The sequence below is a fragment of the Leguminivora glycinivorella genome, chromosome 13 (genome assembly GCF_023078275.1).
Source record: "Leguminivora glycinivorella isolate SPB_JAAS2020 chromosome 13, LegGlyc_1.1, whole genome shotgun sequence".
NCBI lineage: Eukaryota > Metazoa > Arthropoda > Insecta > Lepidoptera > Tortricidae > Leguminivora > Leguminivora glycinivorella.
Window position 1 is genome coordinate 10754579 of NC_062983.1, and position 22673 is coordinate 10777251.

Below are 22673 nucleotides of genomic sequence, written 5' to 3' on the forward strand. Positions count from 1 at the left end.
GTATAGAGGTATTTTGTTACGATAAGCTATTATACAAAACGCAGCAAACATGTCAATCATAAAAAAAATATTGACAGCTGTCAGTAGTTTAGAAATACCGTCAATCTAACTATTCATCTTTGTTATTTTATTACTGAACTTATACGCATTACGTTCGTTCATGTATGTTTTTTTTGTCAACCCTAAATATTATAAAAGCCGTTTTGTCCCTTCGCTGGATGAGAAAGGGTACTCATTTTGTATATTTTGTCAGAGGTTAGAGCTAAAATCCACAAAAATCTCTCTAATAATATATGTCCTTCTGAGATCAATATTTGCTAAAGGGCCGATCATGTCTTTTTATTGGTATAAATAAATGATATTTTAATTTTATTAATCATTAGTAAAAAAAATATCGTTTGAAAACCTAAATTGTCTCATATCAAAAAGATAAGCCGTTTGAATATGTTTTAACTTAACACATTATGTAAATGCCTTGTAGCTGTTTTTGTACTGTGTTCAGGTTCATTCTTAAGACGCTGACAACACCCAATGACCTTGATGCTAGCGTACACTGTCTATTCGCATAGGATTATGAGTAAGTGAGAGCGCGATGTCACTAAAACAGGGCGGAAAGTACGGAAAAATATTAAAATACTATTTAATTTTATTATTTTGCCGTAAAGATGCATTATTTGTGCAATAAGCTTCGTTAATGTTTTAGATAAGTATGTATATTTTTGTTATTTTAATTAAAGACAACTAAGTGAATAATTGAACGACATAGAACCGTTTAATGACGAACTCGAGACCAATTTTTGCATTTTTTTTCTATCGAGCCGATTTCATTAAATCGTGTATCTAGTACGGCTATGTTCATTGAAATATACACCTAATTGCGCAAAATTAATGTTAAAACCCCCTTGTCAACCCCTTAAGTTCAAGTAATCGACACTACACCGTGGTCTTCGAACTCGGACTCCCTTTGTGGCCGATCCCCTTGGTCTGGCCCAAAGCTCGCAAACGGCTCAAACGACACCGCGGTTTGAGTGCCAGCTTGCGGCTCAGTCTAAAATGGCGCTACAACTTGTATAACAACCACACATATAGGTATAAAGTATGGCTTTTTTTTTTAGAAAAAACAAAGAGCAAAAAGGAGTGTACAAGTTTCTAATGGGTTGGCAAGGCGCATGTGACACAACAGGCGTCCATAGGTTACGGTGACCGCTTTTCATCAGGCGGATCGTATAGGTACTTGTTTGCCACCGACGTAGTATAAAAAAATAACAAAAAAAAACCTCTTGAATAGTTACTTGTACCCAACGTGTTACCTATTTAAATGGTAAATCCATCTACCAGACTCTACCTTGTTAAAAGAAGTAAATGATATTTTTTAAAAGTTAGTCTCGAAACTTACCTACTTAAATATACTAATAAATATGAAAATACACAAAGGCTTCATACAAGAAACTCTTTCCAGCATCTTAATTAAATCCAAATTAAAGCATTACTCCAACAAAAACAGTAACACAAAATCCAAAACAATCGCAGCCCCTCCGACACCGAATCCTCAAACAACTTTTATGACTATTTTGCAAATCCCATTCAGCTTTTAACTCGAGACTCAGGAAGTGTAAACGACCCTCAAAAAAAGGGGGAATTCAGAAAAAAAATCCCGCATAAACTCGTTGAGGTGCCCTCGAGTTCCACCGGGGGTCCAAAACAATGGGGTATTTACCAGTGCTCGCTTTGTTTTAAGCTGAGTGTCTGTACTTTACAAGCAGGTAAAAAAGGCAAAAGGCCCCAGCGTTTTGGAACAGCGGAACTACTTGAAAATTGCTTGCATTGCGCAAAAGTTGAGAAATTCGGTTAGAGAGCTGAACGATTCAATTGAACTATATTGATTGTAGTGAAATGTGAAAACTTAGGGTGGAATTGTAACTTCTCCATTTTTTTTTATTATACCATTATACCTTAAGTTTTACGATTGTTTTACCTACTTATAGTTTGTTTATGTGTTCTTATAATGTAATAAAAAACATAATGTAGTAATTAGTAAGATGCTTTTGAACACTTTTACTTTGAGTTGTTTTTTTCGCCAACATTAGAATTGGCTAAGATTATAATTCTACCTAAGAAACTTATAATATAAGTACACGCTTAAATTCTTATGAATCTTATTCTTTACCAAATAATGCTTTTAAGTTTAGTTCAAGCGGATCTTCATAATATTTGTAGAAAATTTCGGACGTGTTTCCAGCATTTCTAAAGCACAGTCATAAAAATGGCGACGAAGGTAGAATTTTAAAAACCTGGGTTAAGTTTAAACATAATATTTTTCTGCATGTTATGGTCTAAGAGACGCATAATCATATTTTGAAACAATACTTAGACTTTATTACCTCCGGGATTTTATATTTCATAAACAGTATAAAAAGTTTTCAATCTAGATTTTAGTGATTGTTATAATCACAATACAAATGCTGCTAAGGGCCACTTGCACCAACGAAAATGGAGGGTTAACCCACCATTTTATATGGAATTTGACAGATGACAGCCCACTAACCCTGAGTTACGCGGTTGATGGAAGTGGGCCTAACAAATTTTAATGCCCGATAAATTGCGTAGCAATTCCTATCTGAATAAAAAAATGAGTTAGTAATCTTAAATTTAAAGTATGAAAGGAACATTAACTCATTTTTTATCAGACAGCTTTACTTACAAGAAACTGAAGGATGACAAGCATATCCCGTTATTTTTCACTAAACTATATTTCAATCAAAGTCTAGAGACGCATTGAAGTAATTTCTATAGGAAACCTATATAAGGAACACGGAATGGTGCCCGCGACCTATTGTGTAATAAATAACATTGATTTCTTGCGTTTCCCGCCATTGTATTAGTTGATGGAAAATTTCGATTGAATTTCAGTGGAAGCAATTAGTTTTAAGTTATTTGCATCGAATAGCTCCTGTAGCCAGATCGCTACTCGATATCTTGAAATATTTTAGAAGTTTGCTACTTACTTACTGCCGTACATTACTAGATATGTTCGTGGAAGATTTATAATTTTCTTTTACGCTTAGGTATATCATCATCATCATTCGCTTTCCCTTGTTACATTTATTTAGAGTTTTCTCTTCCGTCATTGACTTGCTTTCGTTTCATCTCTTAAGAGTAAATCCACCTTAACTCAATTTTTCTGTCCCATTCATTTTACTTAGGTAGGTACTCGTCTTCTTCATTATATACCTACTTATTTTATGAGTAATACCCGCCATTTTGGTTTCGCTCGACTGAACTTTGCATATTTTTATAAATCAGAACTAAATTGTTCCTGTTGGTCTAGCTATTGCATACTTTCTGCGTTTCGGTCATTACACATTCACAAATAATAATTTTACAAGCCAAAGAAACGCTTGTTAAAATCTAATATGGCTGACAAAAAGGAATATCAGCCACGGAATCTAATTCCGCAGAACAATAGATTGAACAATGAAAAGACGCATAACAAGTGCATAGACAAACGAGTTATGACGGCGCTTCTAGGGAACAGAGAAATAAATGGAGTGGATTATTTTTAGGGTTCCGTACCTCAAAGAGGAAAAACGGAACCCTTATAGGATCACTCGCGTGTCTGTCTGTCCCTCTGTCACAGCCGATTTCTCCGAAACTACTAGACCGATTTACTTGAAATTTGGCACACGTATGTAAACCTGTGGCCCAAAGACGGACATGTAATATAATTAAATGAAATTAAACGAAAATTAATCATAGGGGGCACTTTTGGGGGGTAAAATTGAAAATTAAAAATCAAAGTTATTAGAACTATATTGTGCTACATATCAAATGAAAGAGCATTTTATAAGCATCTCAAATATATTTTTTTTATAGTTTTTATTTTGGTAATTTAGAAGTAATTTGAGAAAATAAGCAAAAAATGACCATTCCCCCCCCCCCTTATCTCCGAAACTACTTAGCGTAAAATTTTCAAAAAAATACACGAGATAGCCCTCTACCTGTAGATTACAGGAAAACCTATAAGAAATCTACAGTCAAGCGTAAGTCGGACTTAAGAGAAAAAAACTCAAATTGAGATTTTCACTCACTGCCGCTGCAAGTACTTACTAAATGTTTTGAAATTTTGTGAGCGCCATGGACAGGTAGAAAGAAATTCATGTCTGTTTAGAAATTGTTAAAAATTTTAATCATTTGCCAAAATGACTTAAGTTCCTACTAAAAAAGAGGCGCTTAAGACTATTTAGAACTGCACTGACCATAATATTGCCCTAATAGGTCCAAAAAATGGTGTATATATACGTAAACAAAAAAATTGTGCCACCGACAACCAAAATCTGAAGTCTATTTGCTCTATCTCTTATAGTTTCCAAAATATACGCAAAATCTTTAAAGTACAAATCTAGTGTACGTTGCCATTACATGTCGTCAGGCGCTCATGACCTTTTTGTATGTAAATGTCGAAATCCGACTCGCACTTTACCGATTTTTATAGAAAGTTGTGTTTTATTATAGTTTTGAAGGAGGTTTCTTGTTTTTAACCACCAACGCAAAAACGACGGAGTGTTATAATAATAATAGGTTTGACGCTTGACATGTCTGTCTGGCATCATAGCTCCCGAACGAATCAATCGATTTTGATTTAGTTTTTAGGGTTCCGTAGTCAACTAGAAACCCTTATAGTTTCGCCATGTCTGTCTGTCCGTCCGTCCGTCCGTCCGTCCGCGGATAATCTCAGTAACCGTAAGCACTAGAAAGCTGAAATTTGGTACCAATATGTATATCAATCACGCCAACAAAGTGCAAAAATAAAAAATGGAAAAAAATGTTTTATTAGGGTACCCCCCCTACACGTAAAGTGGGGGCTGATATTTTTTTTCATTCCAACCCCAACGTGTGATATATTGTTGGATAGGTATTTAAAAATGAATAAGGGTTTACTAAGATCGTTTTTTGATAATATTAATATTTTCGGAAATAATCGCTCCCAAAGGAGAAAAAAGTGCGTCCCCCCCCCTCTAACTTTTGAACCATATGTTTAAAAAATATGAAAAAAATCACAAAAGTAGAACTTTATAAAGAATTTCTAGGAAAATTGTTTTGAACTTGATAGGTTCAGTAGTTTTTGAGAAAAATACGAAAAACTACGGAACCCTACACTGAGCGTGGCCCGACACGCTCTTGGCCGGTTTTTTTGTGTTTAGTTCAGCTGTTTAAAAAATTTAAGCATTTGTTATAACCAACAATTATTATAACAAAAAACAAGTATTTATAACTCTGTAGGTACACTAGGTACATATACATACATACATATAATCACGCCTGTATCCCATAAAGGGGTAGGCAGAGCACATGAACTACTAAGTTAGGTATAGGTGTGATGTGATAGAGATAGAGAGATGGGTAAGTACCTACTATTGATGCGTAAAATTGGCAAAACCGAGAGACTAAAAGTTATAAATCTGTATCGAGAGATGGTACACTGCGATTACAAAATTACACTGAGAATACGTTTACATCACTCTATTTCTGACTTTTATTGTTGAAAAATTAAAATTTTGAAAAACCCCCGACCGCGACCTAGTGGACCGATTTTCATGAAACATGGCTAAGAACACTCCCGGCTAACTCAGACAGACAAAATAAACTAAATCAAAATCGGTTCATCCGTTCGAGAGCTACGATGCCACAGACAGACACACACACAGACAGACAGACAGACAGACAGACACATACACACAGACAGACATGTCAAACTTATAACACCCCTTCGTTTTTGCGTCGGGGGTTAAAAATAACAAAGAAAAGTATTTTAAAAGATTGCTAATACCTTTACATATAAATTAATGTATTTGTATATGTATTGAATTAAAACATTACGTTTTAGTATAGTTTACATAATGTCTTGTTGGGTTTAATTAAAAACATACCTGCATAATAAGTTATGTGGAAAATAATAAGGAAATGAAGTAAGTTGCTAGTTGTCACACGCGACATATAATTTGTATAACGACATAATTGCAATGGCGGCATAATTACAGACTGGCCATAATTAGCCCTTTACTGCAATTAGAGTTAAATTGAACCTTACGTCCTATACTTCGTATAGTATTAGAAATGAGGTAGGCAATCTTGAAGCGTATAAAACATTAATATATAATTATTACTGACTAGCTTTTTCCCGCGGCTTCGCTCGCGTTAGAAGGAGACGAAAAGTAGCCTATGTCACTATCCATCCCTTCAACTATCTCCACTTAAAAATCACGTCAATTCGTCGCTCCGTTTTGCCGTGAAAGACGGACAAACAAACAGACACACAGACTTTCCCATTTATAATATTAGTATGGATTACTCGTATTCTTTTTAGACCCAATCTTCTCCATTTTTCTCTGAATTCGGCATCTTCTGGTTGAGATTGTTATGAAAAATATGGCATAGCTGCTTCTGAACAGTCTTTCCTGCCTTATCTTCAAATTAGTCACTAAATAATAATCCAATAGTTCCAAGCACTCCCAATAGTAGGCACGGTATTGTATTTATTACTAACGACATTGCTAACAGCAAATTATAGTTTATAGTTCAAATAAATACCAATAGTATCTTGTCTCAGTTAATTTCTCGCTTGCTCAACATGCCATATTGGCATTTGACAATAACTTTATAACGACAGGGTTCCATGGCGCTCGTACACACCTTCCTTACCAATCACGGCGAACCATGAACCACACGATTGAGATATTATGCAAATATCTGATTGTATGCAGATTGCCAATAATAAGTCCGGTCTGGAAATCAACGGTTCAATCCATTCGCCTTAATGAGAACGAGACAATGGGCTTAATAAAGACGTTAAGCCATAAATAGAATGCTGATCTGATAGTATTTGGTATGGCGAAAGCGTAAATGGTTGCGCAAGGGAGGTCAGGTAAGGATAGGACATTTAGTTTGAAATATGAGTAGCCAATGGGTTGTAATCGTTAAAATTAATCTATTGAGCAACTTATTCCTATGAGTACATAATTGGTTCATAGGTAAGATGTTATAGCACTGAAGCACATTTTCAGTAAGGTGCATTAGGGTAATTCCGAATGACAGGAATGCTCGGATAATTCCAAAAGTTGAACAGTGAAAGTGTTGAAAGTTGATCTTGATATGATGGAAATATTGGTGATTTTTATGCGACGTTCGTAATTATACGACTTTCGGAATTACCCTAATGCACCTTAGGTACCTACAGATGGTGTTCTTTTTACGCACTAGTGCGAGAAGTGTTTCATTTCTTGTCAGGTCGAAACTTCGGGAAGCCATCTGTACTGAAAAACGTCGTACGATACAAGTGCGAAAAGGAAAATCGAAAAAAATACTATTATATAAAGTTGAAAATCACATTTCATGTGACTCTAACTATGAGGTATGTCTTGTTTGTCATCATTTAGTTATGCATTCAATAACGTATTTGCTTTCATATTCCGAAATGTTTGTGCTTCAAATTAGATAACCTTAATAGTGTACCTGTATAACCTAACCACAAAATTAAAATGTTGATAAAATCTCCTGCCGTGGACCGATTTTCAAGAAATATGGCTAAGAACACTCCCGACTAATTCAGCTTTCAATTAAAAAAAAAACTAAATCTAAATAAGTTCATCTGTTCGGGAGCTACAATGCCACAGCCAGACACACACAGACAGACAGACAGACAGACGGACAGACAATCAAACTTATAACACCCCGTCGTTTATTGCGTCGGGGGTTAAAAATATACGCTTACTACCGACCCGCCCCGGCTTCGCACGGGTACTATACCCACATGTAAACCTTCCTCTAGAATCACTCTATCTATTAAAAAAAACCGCATCAAAATCCGTTGCGGCGTTTTAAAGATTTAAGCATACATAGGGACAGGCAAAGCGACTTTGTTTTATACTATGTAGTGATAGTGATACAGGGGTTTTATGAACATGTACACATCTTGTATATACCAATTGAATTTATTCTATAGCCTAGTTGACATTAAAGTTCAGAAGTTATAAACGAAAAGAACGAACACGGGACAAAATAATGCGGGACATCGCATCGTCAGTAATAGCTTCGTTTAAAAACCTTATAAAAGTTTAGCATAAGGCACTCAATAAACAATGTATTGGGCCAGTATAACAATTTAAATATTTATATGAAAAAGAAAAGCAATCTTCAGTTTTTCCTTTTAAGAGCGAAGCGAGTAACTTTCATGGCAACTTCAATATGCCAATTCAGAGTTTAAAACTTTCAAGCCGGATAAAGAAATGAACTATTTGATAGCTTTTAAAATGTTACTTTCGTTCATTTTACAAAATGCACTTTTTAACGTTAAAGTTTAACTTTATCCGTTGAAAGAATTTTCTTTTATCAGTTCTATCATATCACGTACAAAATTACTTTTCTTTAAATAGGTAAATGGTTGCGCAAGATATATGTGAAAGTATGTAGATTAATGTAACGAGAAAGAATGCCAATATTATCTCAAAAACCATGACATTTTCTTTAAGGTCAAATTCGCTTCATGTGATAGTTAATGAACATCTCATTATCTATCCTATCACCTTTTTAGTTTTGACACCGGTTTTAGGGACACCCGGTCAGTGGCGGCTGGTGAAAATTTCTGCTAGGCAACACTGAGCAAAAGGAAGCCTACCTTAGCATTAGGTACTTTACTAGTAATCAATTTTAGGCAAGCCGGTGGGAATCGGCTTGTATGGACCAGTCGCTACTGCACCCGGTATATTTTATTGTTTACTGAAAGGGATAATTTAATAATCTGATTAATCTGTAAATATAATAAGAAAGAGATTAATTATACGTTACAAGTTTTTTCATAAATATATAAAAGAAATCTGGCGCTTATCACTTCTAACACCGGATTTGCACGGTACACCGGTCTAATCTCCAAAAATACGTGTTCGTGGATGGTGGTCTAATTAGTACAGCATCCACTAATACAACACGGTCGAGTGGTCGCGCCTCGGGTGGCGCCTGGCCACACTGTCTAGCTTCTTCGAAGGTTTTTACTACGTGTCTTAGCGTTTATATCGACTTTTTGATTGAATTTATTTTACGCTGATTTTCGTCTAAAATAATTCATTTTGCTACGGGTCAAGCACACTTTGATATTTTTTTTACCAGAATTTGGCATTGATATTGTACAAACGCATCGGTCTAATCTCACAAAAACAAACTCATGGTGTTCGTGGACGGAGATATCCGGTTTCGAGCATGAAAAATGACAGTTTTCCATATTTGCCTCTTTAAAAATAAGTAATTTTATCGTATAAAATCCATCGGGGTTAAACATCTGAACTTTATCTTTGTTAGTTCCATTGGGTTGATCGGTAGTTCTATTAGTCACACGTAAAGCGTTTGTTTATAATATACCTATACATAAATCTCATAAACGTTGACTGGTAAAGAATGCCTCATGGAATTAAGTTCGCCTTTTGTACATTAAATTTGTCTTTTTGCAATAAAGTTTAAATAAATAAATAAATTACATAGTTGACTAGCCTATAACATTGATCGACCTGTCAATTGTGGTTGCTACAACTCATGTTAATGCGATTCTAAATCAGTTGTAACAGCGCAGGCTTAAAGTATCTACGCGTAAACCACGTCATCATAATTTAAACTCCAGCGCGGTCAGTACTTAAAACCTGAGCTCGCAAGCTTAGGTCACCTGTCGAAACTCAAACCAATAGCAATATCGGAGCCTCCGTAATCCACCCCTAAACCGCCTTCACACGTAATACCTCCCGATAACGGAAGGTGTCAGAATTCCAAAACCGGGTGAGGCGTTAACCGGACAGGTCCAACACAAAGGCATATTAAATTACTACACTGATCTCTGGTATGCCTTATGCTAGCTGAGGAATATCTATTGTTTTAATTTTATTCTTCTGTTTTGAAATTTGAGGCAGTATGCACAGATGTTGGCGTGATAAAGGCCTTTTAGCTTATAATTTAGGAATAACTTTGACTTTTCTTTTATTCTTTTCTGAATGCCAGATTCTATCAGACGTATAAGTTTAAATAGTTCTATTGTTTCAATTTAAGCATTTTTAAATTGGACGAAGTGTTCGTCCACGAAGATCGAAACAAAGTACATTTTAAATACCTATATTTGTTTCTAAACAATGTTTTGTGTTAATTTTATAACCGAAACGAATTGTATCCGCAAGCATCTTAAATCAATGATAACTTTCGAAGAGCAAGCAACAACATTACATACTTCATATATCACAATGTGAACTTATTTTTATCAAAAATGTTCGCATCAAATACAGGTTAAAGTGTGTATTAAAAAATAAAAGTAGGTAGGTGGGTAAAAAACAAAAACTGGACCACCCCAAACTGCAGACAGAAATCTCACCTCCGGATTTCTCACAGCCATTTATGTCCACTATCTACCCCATTAGTCATCGGTCGTCCTCATTATAACACCCAAAATGTCTACACCAATACGAACCCCTGCCAATCAATATGGTAACCCGTCTTCAGAGATTACTTACGAGTCGGTTACCCCGGCTTCGTAACCTGATCGCTTTCGTTATGCGGTTGTCGACAAAATGAGGTGTCTACGTCGATTTGGCGTATGCTCCGTGACTAATATTTGGTAGAATGCGGTTTTAGTATTAGATTTCCTAGGCGATGTTGCGACATAGCGGTAGTTTAGACTAGATGCAAAATATTATTATTAAAATGACCCCTAAGTGATGAGGCCATTATAATTCTTTGTTTTTCTTTCAATCTTGGCTTTCGCACTTCATTGTGACAACTTAAATGTTAATAGAACATTTTTTTTTAAGAATTCCCAAGTCATTTTTCCATCTCTCTGAAAGAGATTTCCTAATGTTTGACTGTTCCGCAATGATTGACTAGTAGGAGATTATTTATTATTTTATTTTATTCACTGTGAAATAAAGTTTAAATAAGTATTTTTTTTTGTATAGATTCATTCTTGGAGATACGTATATCCTAGTAACGTCCACCATACAAATTTTTTGCTAGGGAATTTTACTATGTCTTAAGAAAAGCAAACGTGAATAGAAACTTAAAAATATTGTATTCTATTACTTACTGATTTACGATTGCGCACGTTCGCATAGAAAGTCTGAACTAATCAACGCGAAGCCCCAACTTGTTTGCTGGCCTTTCGAGGCGCTTTGTTTGGCTTCGATAGTCTTTACAACTTCAACGGGAGCGCCTAGACAAAGTGGTTAGACTTCGTTCAAACTGTGATACACTATTTAGATCAGTGGTGGTCAAACTTTTTTCTTACAAAGGAATGAAGAGAAGAAATTTATGAAGGAATTTGAAAGGCCAGATTTACACAAAAAATGCATTTTTCTGCAGTGCTGGCCATATTACACACAATTTTTAAGGACCAGTTGTGGTTTAATGGCATCTATTGAACATTACAATTACGGTACAAAAATTAGTTTTTTCTTGAGATTAGTCCAAGTTTTTTAGATGTTTTCATATTCATGTAAATAACAAAAAAAAATCTATAGCTTTAGCCCTAATGTGCCCAAAAAAACTGCTAATTTGTGTTTTGGAATAGTTATTACTAAAAGCAATTTAACAGAACTATGTCCTAAGATAAACCGAACCGTCCTAAACTAAAGTTCTAAGATAAATCAATACAGACAGTATTACGATTGCCTACAAATCAGAGCAACCTAGGTATTGCAAAGGTCTCTCCTTGACGGAGAAAGGGTAAATAAACGATATTGCTTCGTCTTGGGTCTATGCAATCAAATGTTATTTACCCTACGTCTAATATCGTCCATTATACTTGTATTGAGCTTCGTAGGCAGCATATTCTTTATGATGGGCATTACAAATAAAATTTACCTCTTTATCATCATCATCATTGGTCTTAGCGTCTATTGCAGACAATTTATGGTGTACTTAACGTTCGAGAAGCACCTCTTCTGATGACTTAGACCAATGCGAGACTGACATAGTCTCCCGCAGGACTACCAGCGGGCGTAGAACTCTTATGAATAAACTTTATCGTATCGGTGCGTCCCTATCGCACTTACAAATCATGCGAAAAGGACAGCCTGACGTTTTATCGTTTATCACGCGAACATGCTTGCTTGCCTGGAAAGTTTGTGGAAATCGGCGCTGAAAGACGTTTCCATCGCTACCGTCTCTTATCAGCGATCACAAATTTTGCGACCCCCACAACGCATTTAAAACTCAACCCTCACCTAGTTCGGTGGTCAAAATGAAAGGCAATCATATCCCTCTTTGTGCAGTCTTTAAAACTACGCAACCCCCTCCTTATTTATTTATTTAATCAAAAAGTAACATAGCATTACAGTTTACACCAAGTATAAGTATAGTATAACTAAGTGAGTATTTTACCATCCTCCATCAAAAATCAATAAACTGTCACAGATGATTTAATTATTTCCCCGAAATCTTTAAATCGAGCTACCAACTATCTACGCCATTAAAAATAACTCATAAAAAATACCCACGACGTTTTACTATCTCCCATTCACGGGCTTAATAAATCCATTCACTGATTTATAGTATTGATTTAACGACAAGTGGCATTTGAAGTCAAAACTTTCTTACAACTTTGATAAACAAACTTTGTATAGTATGAATTTTTTGAAACGAACGTTTCTAAACAAAGGTATTGTTCCTTTTGTGTTGAGCGGGAGCTTCTGTATTTGCACGCGCTAAGACAACAAGAAGCAACTGTATCCTGATAATTGTAAGGTTCAAATCTGTACAGCAGCAAATTTGAGATAGATTATTTTGGAAATGTGAAGCGATAGACCACACCGCTATAGGTGCGAAAATACAGCGTTTCTAATACTTTGATACTTGGTGGTGGTGCTGTAAGTAATGAAACACGTATATTATCACTGTTATTTTTTATTAATGATTTTGTTAACAATCAACAATTGTATATAGCAATATATAAATAGTAATTACATAAATATTAGGTACAAGTCTTGATAAATAAAATAACATAAATAACTAAACAAACCGTAAACCGTATTTATAACAAAACATAACAATGGCGGTCAGATTGAAAAACCTTATCAGTGTTTATTGTCACTTTGCGATGACACCTTAAGGTGCCAGGTGCTTATCAACCTTTTAATCTGGCAGTTTCGCTGTTTAAACGTGTTATTTTTATTATACAGACTGACATATTACCGATGATTATTATAACTATATGTACTATACTTACACCATCAAGTATCAAAGTATTAGAAGCGCTGTATTTTCGCACCTATAGCGGTGTGGTCTATCGCTTCACATTTCCAAAATAATCTATCTCAAATTTGCTGCTGTACAGATTTGAACCTTACAATTATCAGGATACAGTTGCTTCTTGTTGTCTTAGCGCGTGCAAATACAGAAGCTCCCGCTCAACACAAAAGGAACAATACCTTTGTTTAGAAACGTTCGTTTCAAAAAATTCATACTATAAGTTCATATCGAAATGACGTATCATTATATCTAAATGGATAAGACTCGGGCCTTTGTGTGTATCGGGAAGTTGACAATGGAACGTCATTTTTTATTCAGAATTCGTAAAAGGAACCGTTTTATCTTTGAAAAATTAGATAACAGAGGTGGTATTGGAACTATGCATGCTGTAGTGCGGGTTGTGTGGCTTGGTCACTCTTGTCGTTACAACTTCTGCAATATACAATTATTTGAGTTAGAGTATTCGTGATGATTTTGATAGAAGTTTAACATTTACAGCAACGTTTTTGAAATAAGTGCTATTGTCATGCTATCAATCAACTTAGGGCCAGTTGCGTCACAGTTGATGGGCATTACTATAGACAGATGTCTATAGTAATGCCCATAGAAAACAAAATATTGCGGACGCTAAATATGTGTAACATAGGTACGCTTTTGTGTAACCGACCCTTAGTTGGTTCTGGCTCTATGATGATACATAAGTATTAGTTCAAAAGATTACATCTATCGCTTGATTTTTACAAACTCACAAGGAAAGAATTTATACTTTCTGTTGATTATTCAATACGATGCACCTTAGACATCGTTTTCTTCAGAATTAAACTCATAACAACAACATACCGTAACTCGACCAGTTGTCGATCAATTAGTCAATCCGACCTCAAATATGTCCACTAACCAATACAACGCGAGTGTTGTATACCGCATCCGTTGCATGAATGGCCATGGGTGGTCGGACTTGCAAGAATAATGGTCGTAAGGGACATGTGAACTTACGCCGGCGACATGTCTACGTACTTACGTGGTAAATGTTATGGATGGTGTAGGAGGAAATGCCAGAAGTCAAAACAATACAATAGGAGGCATATTAATACCTATGTTGCAGTTAAAAAAATCAATTGATGACTTTACACACTAAGTATTTTACATCTTTCAATATATATAGTTTATATTTATTAGGTTCCACCTTTAGGTATTGTAGTATTAAGATTCAGTGATTTAAAGAGAAAAGAGAAAACACATTTTGTACAGTTATCGAATTTTAAGTTGTAGTCAGCGTCAGCGATTTATTAATTCACCCATATAACGTCAGTCTTGCCTATTGTAATATATAAAAGTACGTAAAACACAATGGCAACCCATATTTGAAGTATCACATCCGCAGACATTAAATTAACCATCTCACTGCAACCCATCCTATCATTATACGTATATCAATAAAATATTAATAAAACCAAATATGAGGTTTCGCTACCTGCTTTACAAAGAAACATCTGCTTAGAAATTGTGAAATAACCATCACTAATATGTTTATAATAATCGTGGATACTCAAATTGAAAGAAATGTACGTAACGAGGCGTAATGTGGAGCTCTGGAGCTTCTTTTGTCTGTGTAATAAATGCTTTAACGATTGTGTGGTACAGTCGAGCTCAGCCGACGTAGCCGAATGGCAATTGTCGACGCTAGACACCGACAGAACTACAGTCTGATGGCTCTATAGTAGAGGAGTTGTATGAACATTTGTATGGGAGGGGTCATAATAATTCCCGAAGAACCAAAGTTTTTTTTTTAGTTTTATACCAAAATATATGCGTGCAAAATGACTTCCAACAATTGTATGAAAAAAGTACTATGAAAAAAAATTCAAAAAGTTTATAAATCGTTTTGGTATCAAATTGTGGGAAATTAGTAGGCGGCAAAACAGTTTATGACGTTGATTTTAGCATAAAATATAACAATATTCTACTATTAGTAGAGGCGATATAGCGTTTGGCTATATCTTGAATCCTCAGGATACCTCCTAAGTCGCTGCAACTATCATCTCCAAATATGGTGTGGCCAATGATGATGATGATGATGATGAATCATCAATACAAGTAAAAAAAATACGATGCACTCGTTATTTTTTACATTACGATATCGGCAACCGGTTCTCTAATTACATTTACATAAATTTAGAAAATTCTGTTACATATGAAACTCTACTTTCGGCTCGCATAAAGCAACACTTAAGTTTTATACCTCTCATTATGCACAATTCACATATAACTATTTTTCGCGTAGGTAAGTAAATGTATCTGAAGTCTGAACGTGACAGTACGGTACGCTATGTACGTATTGCATAAAATATATTATTCGTAGGTACTTTAAATGGAAGAAGTAATTTGAAGTTGGCAACATTGTTTCAAGATGAATGCATTTAGTTCGTTTGAAGTACTTATTCATAACTACATAGTACCTACATAGCTTTATTTGTTAGTAAATACTAAAGGCACAATTTAGAGATCTTGTAAATTGACATAAATAATTATTAAATAGGTGCCTAGCTTTAAATGTCTTGAAATGATTGAGCGCTTGCGTTTCTCTATCGTCTATCGTATACTTTGAAATTCTCCTAAGGTTTTTTTCTGGGATACTTATTAATATTCAATAAGCTTATTATATGAACAATCTTTGTATAAACAAAAACTAACAATAGTCGTCTGACTACCATTCATTGTCTTAATGTTTTTCTCAATGCAATGAATGAAACTGGTTTACACACTGTATAATGCCTAATGTACGTTCACTTAGTACGTTGACCTGTTATCTGCGAAATGGGACACCTAAGTGTCCATATATCATGTGAGGTGCCAGCCACGCTATCTAACTAAATTAAAGCTATTAATCACAACTATGTACATTAAGGAACTGATATAGTTAAGTTTGGTGATGGATATGATGACACGTATTTTGGTGAAGAACGTAGTGATGAAATGTGATAATTAGTATATTAAATTACAAGTGCGTAAAAGAGGAACCGAGTTACGAATTTCCGCTTGTGTATCGTACGACGTTTTTCAGTAAACAAACCTTTTGAACTTTTGACTGGACCAGTAATGCACTACTTTGCGAACTAGTGCCTCATACTTTCAAAAAAATTTTCTAAAATTGTCCGAGGGCTTAACTAAATTTTTCATCCTTTCGGATACTGCACAGACAGACAATACAGATAACAGACATCGACAAACAAACAGAAGACTTCTTGACAGACTAGACTTCCTATATCGATCAAACTCATTTATCGATACTAGTTTTATATACTTAAAAATATTTCCCCCAAGATTGTGTGAACTTTATAACTATTGTTCTGAAGACCAGTATGAAATTCATTCATAGCGTCTAAAAAAAAAATAGCGTCGAAATAAATGTGACGAGTAAATTTTAAAAACGTTTTCAAAAAAAGAAGAAGAAAATTGAGTTCTTATTTTATTATATATATATATATATTATACTACGTCGGTGGCAAACAAGCATACGGTCCGGTGCGGTGGAAAGCGATTACCGTAACCTATGGACGCCTGCAACTCAAAAAGTGTCACATGCGCATACTCTTTTACAAAAAAAAATATATATAAGCAAACCTTTGTGTGATCACTTGTATTTAGAACTAGTATCGATAAATGAGTTTATCGATATAGGAAGTCCCTAGGCTGTCAAGACGTTTCGTCCCACGGAATCCGATGTCTGGAGATAATATTATTTTGCATCAAATTTTACGAAACTATGCAATATTTAGTAAAGTAAGGTTTTAAGAGTAAAAGAGATTTGCAATCCTGAAATATCGAACTTATTATTTATTTTATGCATACTGGTACTAGAACTTGTCATCATCATCCTCCTTGCGTTATCCCGGATTAGCAAACGACCATCAGCCTGTCCACAACTAATTATATTTGGCGTAGGCACTGTTTTTACAGTGGACCTTCCAACATGAAGAACTCAACATCAATTAGTGTTTCCTCAATATTTTCAAAAAACTGGATCAAATACATTTGCACTATAAATTCCTCATTGTCGAGCCGGGGTTCGAACCCGCGACCTCCTAATCGAAAGTCGCACGTAATTTCAAAGTTAATTTATTCTGGTACTAGAACTTGTATTGTCTAATATTTCTTTCTGACTTTTACCAGTACCAGTATGTATGTCAAAAGTAACGGGGACAAGCTAAGAGAATGCCAATAAATCCTAGCAAATAGTCAACAATTTTACGCCTCGGAATGTGTCCAAATGATAGGTTTGTAATACGTTAAGATTTAGTGGCAATCCGTTCTGCGAATGTTCCATACAAATACATAATGAGTTTCATAAAATCAAATATTTATAGGTATTGTTGAAGCAAGTGTCTATAATATAATCCCTGTTTTTATTGAATTCTGTTAACTTTAAGGGAAGATTCTTTAGTTCAAATACAATCAATTTCTCTAAGAAACTAGCCTCTTAACTATTACGGTTACCGAATTATTTAAAAAAAAATTAATTACTGAACACGTGTGTGGCATCCCTTACCACTTCCTAATGTTATTTGTTTTGACATGTGCCGTCAAACACTTGACAATGACTTTAATGTTATGATTAAGGTCCTCTCACACTAATTAATCCATTTTTTATGTATTATATTATGTATACCATTATATTATTATGTATTATGTATACCATGGATGACCTTTTTCGTGACATTTATCGAGTAACATATGCTGAAATATCCAGATTTCATAGTAGTGGCTCAGTTGCGTCACAGTATAATAAAGAGTACTATCGTACAGTATGGCCACTTCCTCTTCGCACTGAAAGTGCCGCCCACCCCCTCTCGGTTGCCTCACAGTTACCGCCTGTCAAAAACGCGAACAATCGACCGCGAAGAGTCATATTTCACTCATACAAGCATAGTACGCGTTAACCTACACGAGCTTAGACTGTGTGCTAGGAACGCGCCTCTTTCATATATTTGATCGCCAGTGTCCGAGGTGTGGTTGCGTAGTCCACAAAAGCTGTAAACGATAAACAAATACTCAATGAAACTTGTTCAAGCCTTATGTGTGAATAAGCATAATTACATTGGACCACCGTTTATTCTCAAGTCTGCAAACAAAAGGATAAAGACTACAAAGGCGAGAGAACGCTTATTTTCTTAGAAAAGCCAATTTCTTTGTACATGTGAGTTAACGGTTACACATGGCTAGGCAGAAAGTAAACTAGGCCCTATTCAGACTTCACAAAGAACTCCTACACGAGTTTATGCATGATTAGGATGCTGGAAAATATATTCGTTTGAGATGTTCTGAAGAATGAAGGGTAACAGTGGAAAAATCTTTGCGATCTTGTTACCGCATGCTTATAAAGTTAAGCATCTCGTATTTTATTGCTTGTAAGTAAAATATAGCTGCCACAAAATGCTGCTTCAGACGACTATTTTATATTTATCTCAATTTCAGTTAGTTTCAATGTACTGGGGAAATGATGGTGGTAAATACTTACTTCCATTCAAAAACTCCAACGCTGCTCGCTTGGAAAAAACACTGGAAGTAATACTGCTTCATCGATAATTTAGGGCCTCGATTTTTTAGTACCTATCCGTTGTTTCCCATTTTTCAGCTTCATGACCCTTCCAACCTAACTTTATTTCTTCTTTCTTCCTCAGACACAAGCGGAAAGTCACCAATCTCCTGCCATCAAAATCGTCGGCGCCCAACCAGGCCGGCTCGCAGAGACGGGCGCCGCCGCCAGCGCCGTTATACGAGGACCTGCAAGACTTGCCGAGACGACCTCCCATCCCGCACAGACCGGACCTTGAGCCGCAATTGGAGGTAAGGACATACAATTAGTTTACTCTCTTCACAAAAATACTTTAAGTCATCAGTGTCATCAGCGAAGACATAGGTATTATAGAATTTAATCGAACAAAAGTGACATTTCCAACTCATCAAATCAACAATCAAAGTTGTAACTGGTAATCCTCGTTATTATTGTAAAGCTATTTTTTTAATTTATATTCACCAATTAGATGAGATGGAAAGCATAATTTCCCTCACTACCTTGGAAACACGTGTTTTATCCTTTAATGTCAGCGGGTAAAAACGCATTTTATCCACTAGTGGTAAAGTAATTTGATCTTGAATATAGTCAAATTAACTGCTTTAAAGTTTATAAAAGTAGATGAATCTAGTAATGAAAATGATTTACCACCTGTGGAACTACTGGAAGCAGTGATAAACGCATTTTTTGCGTTGTAGTTTCCTCGGTATAGTGAGGGAAAAAGTTTTGTGTTACACACGGGTGCAAATGTATTTTACTTCTCGTGTATTGAATAACTCGCTAAGTTCAGGATTCTATTCTCGAACCACTCGCTTCGCTCGTGGTTCAACTATAAAATCCTTTCACTTGCTCGTTTTTCAATTCCACACTCGGCGTCTTCGAATTCCACTTCGGCGGCAACTTTGGCCCCTTGTATAACAAATAACTATTATGGAAAATAATTTGATTCTTTTACTTTTCACAGATGGTAGAAACAAAGAGACCAGGCTGCCGCGGCCAAGTCTTCGTATGCGGATCGGGAGGCACGTGGCGCGGCGGCAACTCCTGCGGCGGTGACGCCTGCGGTGCCCCTCTCTACGAGGAACTGCCCCACCGTTCTGACGACTCCCTGCACAGCGACGACCACTTCGCCGAAGACGAGCTCAGCCTCGTGGGCGAAGCGGCACCCTGTCGGACGTGTTCTAAACCACCCGCGCCGCAATCTCTCCCACACCGTCCCAGACACCACCGTCTAGACCGACGGCCCAAATCTTTAGAGAGACGACGAGCTCAACAGAGAATGCCGAGGCACATGCACCCACCCGACCCCTCCGAATTCCACGAAGGCGTTCTGCTAGATGCGTTACTAAGACTTTATCCTCAAGTTGGGACTGTAGGCGCCAGGCCTCAAGGACCTATCCCTGTTAACGCGGGCGGCGCATGGCCTGGCGGAGATTTACCAGGAATAGGCTGCTGGAGAGGGCCTAGGGCGTCCCCAAAACCTCCCAGCGGTGACTCATCCTTTGGATCCGATTCAGGATATAGCAATAACACATGTGGTACTTGCGGCACGAGGACCTCTTCCCGACATCGTCTCTCTGCGGAAATTCCAATGTCCTGAACTGTGCAGTGCTCGAACTAAGTGATAAAGATTTGGTCATGTGCCATAACTGTTCTTTGTGATATACGACAGTTAAAATCATAAAACAGGAATGAAATCGAAGCAATTTATTGTTAAACTTTATTGGCCTAAATTCAACTGAGAGTACGGCCTTTTCAATTCTCATGCCTTCAATATACATTGTTTCTGGTTAGTTTAAACTGTGAATTGTTATTGACTTGAATAAAATTCGTAGTGTCTAATTTTGTACGATTGTGTATAGTAGCATTCGGGTCCTAACTAGTTAGGCGTGTAATGTTTTGGAATATCCACTCAATACAATTATTTTGATGAATAGCTTAGCGTTAAATGGTTTTTGTATATAATTCATGTGACCATATTTTAAGTAGTGATAGAAGTTTTGTCCTAGTAAGTTATTTCGAACTAGTCCTAAAATTATCACATTTAATATGGATTATAAAATGAAATTGTAAATTTTAGTTAATCATGAAAGTTGTACATCGGTTTGCTGACATGTAGATATTGTAAATATTTTGTAGGTAAATGAATTAATATGTACTGTAAGAATAGTAAGATAAATTTTATAATCATATCACTAGGGTGGGTTTCTCCTATCATTTTAGCGGTCTTACATCAAATGGTGTAAGATGTCAATAATTATCAGCCTATTTAAATAAAAATGTTTGGAGAAAATCCCCTGCGAAATTATTTAGACATTGCATAAAGGTTTAAATCACGTTTTATTTCTAAATCCACTGCATTTGCCGTTTTCTTCTATATACTACAACTGGTGCTAACATTTCGTATTTCAATTATTGCAACTACCTAACACTGTTTCGTTGCGTTCTTTATTTCCATTACATTTAAATTTTCACATTAATTCTAGCCCCAGCCTAGATCAATCTGATTGAAACTAAATTAATTTAAAAAGCTACATTTTCATTACTATTTTGAATTATGTTAATATCACCTTTTTCTTTGTCATTGACATATTTATTTGGCTATCCAAAATGTTGTTTTTGTTTACTGTTTTGTATTTAATTTATTTTACTTTGTTTATTTTTAATCGTAATACGATCGCATCACTAATGTAATTAAAGTTTCGGGCGATTCGTCCAATTATAAATATGAGGAGCACAATAAAATGAAAAATAAATACATTTTTAATGAACTTTGGGATTTCATTTCTTTCATTGTATTTTGCACTAGGTACCTGGTATACGCAACAGGAAAATATTCCTGTTAATAATACATCTATGTATAAATATATGAGTAAGTAGAAAATGGATAAATTTTGGTCTGAATAATTAATTTCCTTCAAAATGCCAATTGAAAATAGAGAAATATGAAATTTATGAGAAAATATTACAACATACTAACGGAACTTTCGGTGTATATTTAATTATGCCTGATGAACCTGAATATACATATCCCCCCCACTGTTTTCAATCGTGTGGTGACGTTCAATTGGTAACACACATAATTATGGGTATTTTTCTAATACAACTAGTCTACCTACCAGATTTTAAGAAACCTGATAAATTTAGTCTGATAGTCTACCACTAGTTAGCTTAGTAGGTACTGATGGTTTAAATAAAAACGTAATATGTTCTTCAAAGCACCTTTCACTTTGCCATCTCTCTTGAACAAACTTGAGTTTCACAAAGTAATTTCCTATTAGGATGCCGTTTATATTTTATCTTGATTATCCATAGTACAATGGAGCATCCTTTATTTACGGAGCAACTTTACTAGTTGATAGTAGATTCAGGAAAACTGTTACTGGGTGATGTTTGATGATGATGAATGAATACTTAGGTCGTGATTACATAAATTGGGTTATTTCATTAACACTTTCGCTACCAAGAACCCGGCTGTCGGGCACACCGCTCGTAGAAGCGTAGCCGATTACATGGATTTCCCCGTATGTAGCGAAAATGTCGTAGCGCCGCGTAGAGCCCGGTTTCTAAAGTGTTAAGTAAAATTCATATATACCTATGAGGGAGTTTAAGGAATTCTGATGAAAAAGGGTAATATTGTAGGTAACCTACCTACCTAATTTATAACGTATGTACATTATCATACAATTTCATAAAGTTGAAATTTCATAACATTTGGAATGTTGGGCAATGTTAGGTACTTATATTTAAAAGTGTCATAACATTATGTTTTTTTTTAATCATTTTCATATATAGGTCCAGGTATCGATACAATCTCTTTCTAACCCAT

General features: G+C 35.6%; 1 protein-coding gene across 3 annotated transcripts in view; it reads left to right on the forward strand.

Moving 5' to 3' along the window:
- The window catches only part of LOC125232610, a 167138-nt gene extending 145534 nt beyond the window's left edge, over nt 1-21604 (forward strand). For all 3 annotated transcript variants that reach the window (XM_048138342.1, XM_048138343.1, XM_048138344.1), the window contains 2 exons: nt 18951-19116; nt 19809-21604. In XM_048138342.1, coding sequence (XP_047994299.1) covers nt 18951-19116; nt 19809-20444 — 802 coding nt within the window. In that variant the 3' untranslated portion in view covers nt 20445-21604. The remainder of the gene's footprint in view (nt 1-18950; nt 19117-19808) is intronic.
- The last annotated feature ends 1069 nt before the right edge of the window (nt 21605-22673 follow it).